The 7,998-nt window shown below is 39.4% G+C and overlaps 1 protein-coding gene across 1 annotated transcript; it reads right to left on the reverse strand.

The window, feature by feature from the left end:
• Or9r3c (olfactory receptor family 9 subfamily R member 3C) lies at positions 1-945 on the reverse strand. Its single transcript, NM_001000522.1, has one exon. It carries the CDS (start codon positions 943-945, stop codon positions 1-3), a length of 945 nt encoding a protein of 314 aa, NP_001000522.1.
• Positions 946-7,998: the final 7,053 nt, after the last annotated feature.

Below are 7,998 nucleotides of genomic sequence, written 5' to 3' on the forward strand. Positions count from 1 at the left end.
TCACTGAGAACATTTCCCACCTAATATTTTTTTTACAGCATCCTTCACATCTCTATTTCTTAGACTATATATTAGAGGGTTCAACATTGATGTTATAAGTGTGTAGAACACAGCTACAATCTTGCTTTTCTCTGGTGAGGAGATGGACCCAGGCTGGGCATACATAAAAAACACAGTTCCATAGAATAAACTCACCGCTGCTATATGAGAGCCACAGGTAGAGAAGGTCTTACTCCTGCCATGGGATGAGGGGATCTTCAGGACAGTGGAAAGGATGTAGGCATAGGAAACCAGAATGATGATTATGGTGGAGATGACGATGAGGGCAGAGAGAATAAACAGCACAATCTCATTCACAAAGGTGTCAACACACGAGATCTTGATGAGAGCTGTGACATCACAGAAAAAGTGGTCCACCCTGTTTTCTCCACAAAATCGCAAGCTGAAGGTGAATCCTGTTTGCACCATGGAGTTGATGCACCCACAGATATAGGAGCCAGTTACTAACTGAACACAGACCTTTTGGGACATGTGCACATGGTAAAGGAGAGGGGAGCAAATGGCTGAGAATCGATCAAATGCCATGACAGCAAGAAGGAAGCATTCAGCTGTAACAAACAAAGCAAAGAAGAAGAATTGGGTAGCACAACCATTGTAGGAAATTTTCTTTTCACTTGTCAAAAAGTTGGCTAAGGTTTTGGGTGCAATGACTGTAGAGTAGCAGAGATCTAAGTAGGACAAGTTTCTAAGAAAAAAATACATAGGCGTTTGGAGTCTGGAGTCCATCTTAATGACAGTTATCATGCTGACATTCCCTACCACGGTGACCATGTAGATCATCAAGAACACTAAGAATAAGAAGACCTGAAACTTTGGAGAAGCTCTGAATCCCAACAGGATGAATTCTGTTAACTCCGTGTAATTCCTCTTCAATTCACTCTTCATAACTAATATGAAGATAAAACTGAAAAATGGCAAAGTAAAATAAGTGAGGAGTCAGATCTCGTTTTTTAGCATAAAATGCTGAATCAGCATGAAAGGAAACTTACCTTGTTCCTTTTACTTTATAAAATAAACAATTTCATAAACTTATTTCAAGTATGCTTATGAGTACACCAAAAGATGAATACAAACAAACCTTTCATTAACCTGAAGTTTCCCACAGCACTGATTGTAATTGCTCAATGTTCAGTTCCTGACTTAGGTTTTCTTGCATTAACAAACACTAGCAAAAATTTCAGAAGATACCTTAATGCATGTTTGATGAACTTACATTTTCCTGTTCTGTTTCACTGATTAAAATGGCAAGAAGGCCTGGAATGAATCCAGAAAGAAATTTCCCCGTGGGACTAGAAACCAAGGAGTTGGGCAAGCATCATCTCTATAAAATATTCCATGGAGATCAGAAGTCTCTTCCATCAATAAGATATTTTGTGTCATGATGCAGAAAAAGGAAAAAATAAACAAAATAGAAATTAGGCTTTTAAATATGAAAGAATGGGAAAAGATTATTAATTGGTACATTCATCAAACCTTTGGAAAACTAAAAGAGCTCTCTGGAGGAAATGACAACTGACTTTCTACACTAATAAAACAGACACAATGTAATAAAAGATACATTTGGTTCCTTTTAACACATAGAAGTTCAATAATATTTGAATAGATTATAGACTTTACATTTATAAACAGATTTCTTATATGTTTGTGTGTTGTATACATGTGTGTCTGCATGTATGTGTGGGTGTATATTTGTGAATATACTGAGGTTCAGTAGGTCTGACTCAGGTCTTCCCATTTGCAAAACAGGCAATTTCCACATTGAGCCTCTCCCCAGCCAAAGACTCATTTCTTAGCTCTACTGTAAATATGATTGATGATATTAGTCAAGAGACAATTAATATAAAAATATTTTAATCAATAGAAGCAATGTATTTTTAAACTAGCTAATGAGCTAACAAAATGAGCTACCAAAAGTATACATTGGGCCACCATCTTGACTTCAGGCATAGGAAGAAGTGTTAATAAAATCGAGTGTTAAACCTGTAAGTTCAAAAGTAAGAATCCTAGTTCGAGGACAAGACTAAAAATATAATATGATAGAAATAATGTGAAAAAATGGGCCGAGAAGATGGCTCTGTTGATAAATTGTCTGCCATAAACAGCTGAACTTATTGGATGTGATTGTAACTCTAGCACTGGGGGCATTGTGGAATGGAAACAGCTGAATCCCCTGAAGTTCACTGGCCAGCCAGTCTAGGTAAATTGATGAACATACACATGCATGCTCATTTGCACACATACATGCAAACACCACAGTAACAAATGCATAATGAAAAAAATCATCTTTGTATTTATTTAACTTAATTTTAAAATTCATTTAATGTCCCAATTGCAGGCCCGTTCTTCTCCCCATCCTCCTTCACACAACCTCCTCCCCCCTTCTCCCATCACCATCCCCGTCTCTTGTGATAAGGGTTAGTTGTAACCCCATACCAACCCACCCTGTTACATCAAGTCACTGCAGGACTCGGTATTTCTTCTCCCACTGAAGACAGCCCATTTAGAGGAACAGGATCCACAGACAGGAAACAGAGTATCTCCATTGTTGGGGGACCTGAATAAAGACAAATTGCACAGCTGCAACAGATGTGCATAGAACCTAGATCCAGTCCTTGTATGCTTTTTGGTTGGTGGTTCACTCTCTGGGAGTCCCCAACAGTCCCAGGTTACTTGATTCTATTGATCTTTTTTTGTGTGTGTGGAGTCCATATCCTCTCTGGGTTCCTCAACTTTTCCCCCAACTCTTTCACAAGACTTCTAGAGTTCAATCTAATGTTTGTCTGTGGATCTCTGCATCTGTTTCAATCAGCTACTGGACCATCTCAGAGGACAGTTATACTAGGCTCATGTCTACAAACATAACAGAGTATCATTAACAGTGTCCTGGACTGGTTCTTGCCCATGGGATCGATCTCATATTAGGTCAGTCATTGGTTGGTCATTTCCTCAGTCTTTGTTCTGTTTTTCTTCCTGTGCTTCTTGTAGACAAGACAAATTTTAGGTCAAAGGTTTGTTGGTACCTCTATTGGAAGTCCTACCTGCTAAGAATATCATGCAAATAGAGTTATATTTATTACCCTACACAAAACTCAACTCCAAGTTGATCAAAGACTTCAACATAAAACTGGAGACAATTTCCTGGTACTAAGATCAACAATTAAGAAATGTGACCTGGTAAAACTGAAAATCTTCTGTAAGGCAAAATTTTCAGTGTCCTAGATCTCCTTGATGTTTTGTGTCTGGTTGCTTTTAGATTTAAATTTTTGACTATGTGATCCATTTCTTCTACCTGTTTTTGATCTCTGAAAATCTCTTTTTCACATTAGTCAATCAGTTGGGGAGATTTTCTTCTGAGTTTTTGGTTGACTTTAGTGTAGTTTAGGTTTTTCTTTTTTCTTCTAACTTTTATTTATTCTGTCATAAAATATATCCTGAATTTCTCCTCCTCTCCCTACATTCCTCCCATCTCTTTCCACCTTCCCTCTCCCTAAGATACAGTGACTCTGCTACCCATAAGAAAAGAACAGGTCTTTTAGGCATATCAACCAAACTCGGCATAAAAAGTTGCAATAAGACTAGGCACAAACCCTCATATCAATAGTGGAAGAGGCAACCCAGTAGCAGGAAAAGTGTCCAAAGAGTAAAGAGTCAGTGATACCCCCACTCTCACTATTGGGAGTCCCACAGCCCCATGCTAAACAACCAAAACTATTGCAGAGGCCTAACATTGATCCATGCAGACTCCATGAGTATCACTTTAGTCTCTGTGAGCCTCCATAAGTTCTTCTTACTTGACTCTGTGGGCTGTGTTCTCCTGGTTTCCTCAACCTATTATCTTTATTTCCCCCTCTTCTGCAAGGCTCCTAGATATCTGAGCCATCCAGGCAGTGTTGGGTATAGATGACTAGTGGAATGGACCTCAGGTTAGATCAGTCATCAGTTGGCCACTCCAACAAGTTCTGAGTCTCCATTGCCCCAGTACATTTTAATGGAAAGACAGGTTATAGGTTGAAGGTTCTGTGGTTAGGTTGGTGTCCTATCCCACCACTGTAAGCTTTGCCTTCTTTCAGAAGATGAATGGTTCACACTCCACATCTTCCATTACTAAGAACTGTTCTTATCTCCACCTGCTACAAGTCCACTAGCAGACTATTTATTCTATTTCTCCTTCCCAAGCAGATCTATACATCCCCCAAGGGCCCTCCTTGTACTTAGCCATACTGGATCTATGTATTATAGCATGATTGACAGGAACCATCACAGAACAAGCTGAAAACTAGGTGACCTTCCTGAAATGACTGTGCATTAGATTATATCTACGATGAAGCTCCAATAGGCAAGGCCTAGGAATAAATCATTTTAGAAAAGACTCCTGCTATTAATATATTTTTCCTGTTATTATTAAACATATATGACAATCACTAGGTATTAACCCACCCTTTTGAGCAAAACTCTGCAGATCTATAAAGATGTACTGTCCTGTAGTGATCCTACATAAACATCTAGATGATCGTTAATGATGATCTTATAAGAATTCCTAAAATTATATCAGTATTTATTAAGCTCTTTTATACTGGGACTGCTACTAGGTCCTTCTGATAGTTGAAATGCAATGAGAACTCCCATATGTCATCAGTTAATTACTTCTAGATAGTAACCAGACTGTCTACTATTCAGAGCATATACTAACTGACCATAAAACCATTAACCACCCTTCCAGTTTCTGCTTGTGCCCAAAGCTAACCCAGTCCCACAGTTCTCTGTACACAAATCCCATGAGGAAGAGAGCTGAACTGTCAGAGGTACGGACAATCCTAAGACCTCAGGGGAAACCACCACTTCTGCTCATATTCCTAGCCGAAGAGGAACTCTCTAGAACCCTCTGGACAAAGGAACCTAGGAGCAGTCATGGAGAAGATCCTTCTGGTCTCAGCCTATGCCCAGAGCTAAAAGCCAGTCTCCATGAGAACTGACACACCTGAGAGCAGAGGTAAAACCACCACTTCTGCTCTGAGGCACCTGGCTGGAGCGCATAAGATATGCAAACCCAGGAGCAGGCTGGGACAGGACCAATCCGGTTTCTGCCTGTGCCCAGAGCTGACGTAGTACCAGGCTCTCTGTATGCAGAACGTGCTAGGAGAAAGCCAGTCTCCAGGAGTACCAACACACAGGCTTAAAGGTGAGTAAAGTCACTCTCAGACACAGCAAGACCAGCTAATACCAGAGACAACCAGATGACAAGAGGCAAGCACAGGAACCTAAGCAACATAAACCAAGACTTTGGCATCATCAGAGCATAGTTCTCCCACCAAACCAAATACTGGATATTCAAACACACTGGAAAAGCAAGGTTTTGATTTAAAACAACATCTCATGATGATAATAGAAGACTTTAAGAAGGCCATAAATAATTCCCTTAAAGAAATACAACAAAACACAGGTAAACAAGTAGAAACCCTTAAGGAGGAAACACAAAATTCCATTTAAGAATTACAAGAAAACACAGCTAAACAGGTGAAGGAATTGAACAAAACCATTCAGTATCTAAAAATGGAAATGAAAACAATAAGGAAATCACAAAGAGAGACAACCCTAGAGATAGAAAACCTAGGAAAGAGATCAGGAGTCATAAATCAAAAACAAAATGCAAGAAATAAAAGAGAGAATCTCAGGGACAGAAGATACCATAGAAAACATTCACACAACCATCAAAGAAAATATAAAACACAAAAATCTCCTAACCACAAACATCCAGGAAATCCAAGACACAATGAGAAAATCAAACCTAAGGATAATAGGTATAGAAGAGAGTGAAGACTCCCAACTTAAAGGGTCAGTAAATATCTTCAACAAAATTATAGAAGAAAACTTTCCTAACCTAAAGAAAGAGATGCCCATAGAGATACAAGAAGCCTACAGAACTCCAAATAGATTGGACCAGAAAAGAAATTCCTCCCATCACATAATAGTCAAAACAACAAATGTATAAAACAAAAAAAGAATATTAAAAGTAGTAGGAAAAAAAGGTCAAGTAACATATAAAGGCAGACTTATGAGAACTGAAGACCCAAAAATGAACACACAAATTTATGGTCTTTTGATCTTTGACAAAGGAGCTAAAACTATCTAGTGGGGAAAAAAGTAGCATTTTCAACAAATGTTGCTGGTTGAACTAGAGGTCAGCATGTAGAAGAATGCAAATCGGTCCTTTCTTATTACCCTGTACAAAGCTCAAGTCCAAGTGGATCAAGGACCTCCACGTCAAACCAGATATACTCAAACTAATAGTGGAAAAGGGGGAAAGACTCTTGAATACATGGGCACTGGGGAAATTTTCTTGAACAGAACACCAATGGCTTATTCTCTAAGATAAAGAATCGACAAATGGTACCTCATAAAATTGCAAAGCTTTTGTAAGGCAAAGAATACTGTCATTAAAACAAAATAGCAACCAACAGATTGGGAAAAGATCTTTACCAATCCTACATCTGATAGAGAGCTAATATCCAATATATACAAAGAACTCAGAAAGTTTGACTCCAGAGAGTCCAATAACCCTATTAAAAATGGGTAAATAGCTAAACAAAAACTTAGTTGAGGAATATTGAATGGCTGAGAAGTATCTAAAGAAATGTTCAACAACCTTAGTCATCATGGAAATGCAAATCAAAACAACCCTGAGATAACACCTCACACCAGTCATAATGGCTAAGACCAAAAACTCAGGTGACAGCAGATGTTGGTAAGGATGTGGAGAAAGAGAAACAATCCTCTAATGTTGGTGGGATTGCAAAGTGGTACAACCACTCTGGAAATCAGTATGGAGGTTCCTCAGAAAATTGGACATTGGACATTGGACCCAGCTGTACCTCTCTTGGGCATATACCCAAAAGATGCTCCAACATATAACAAGGACACATGCTCTGCTATGTTCATAGCAGCCTTATTTATAATAGCCAGAAGCTGAAAAGAACCCAGATGTCCTTCAACAGAGGAATGGATACAGAGAGTGTGATACATCTACACAATGGAATATTACTCAGCTGTCAAAAACAATGACTTTATGAAATTCATAGGCAAATAGATGGAACTAGAAAATGTTATCCTGAGTGAGGTATCCCAATCATATAAAACACACACACACACACACACACACACACACACACACACACACACACACACACACACGGTATCTACTCACTCATAAGTGGTTATTAGCCCAAAAAGTTGAATTACCCGAGATACAACCCACAGACCACATGAAGCTCAAGAAGAAGGACAACCAACGTGCAGATGCTTCAGGTCTTCTTAAAAGAGAGAACAAAAATATTCATATGATGAGATATGGAGACAGTTTGGAGCAGAGACTGAAGGAATGGCATTCAAAGCCTGTCCCACCTGGACATCCAGCCTACATACATATATCCACCAAACCTAGACAATATTGCTGATTCCAAGAAGTGTATGCTGACAGGAGCCTGATATAGCTGTCTCCTGAGAGGCTCTTCCAGATCATGACAAATACAGAGTGAATACAGCCAACCATTGACCTGAGAATGGAGTCTCCATTAGAGGATAGAGAAACGATTGATGGAGCTTAAGGAGTTTGCAACCCCATTAGAACAACAATTCCAACCAACCAGAGCTCACAGGTACTAAACCACTACCCAAAGAGTGCACAAGAGCAGTCCCTTGGCTCCAGCTGCATATATAGCAGAAAATGTCTTTGTTGGGCACCAATGAGAGAAAAGGCTCTTGGTCCTGCCAAGGCTGAACCCCTCAGTGTAGGGGAATGTCAGGAGAGGGAGGCACAAATGGGTGGGTGGTTGTGGGGGGAATGCCCTCATAGAAGAAGGGTGAGGGGGGATGGGATGGGGGTTTATGGATGGGAAACCAGAAAAGGGGATAATATTTGAAATGTAAATAAACAATATCCAA

Source organism: Rattus norvegicus, chromosome 7 (assembly GCF_036323735.1).
Source record: "Rattus norvegicus strain BN/NHsdMcwi chromosome 7, GRCr8, whole genome shotgun sequence".
NCBI classification, from domain to species: domain Eukaryota; kingdom Metazoa; phylum Chordata; class Mammalia; order Rodentia; family Muridae; genus Rattus; species Rattus norvegicus.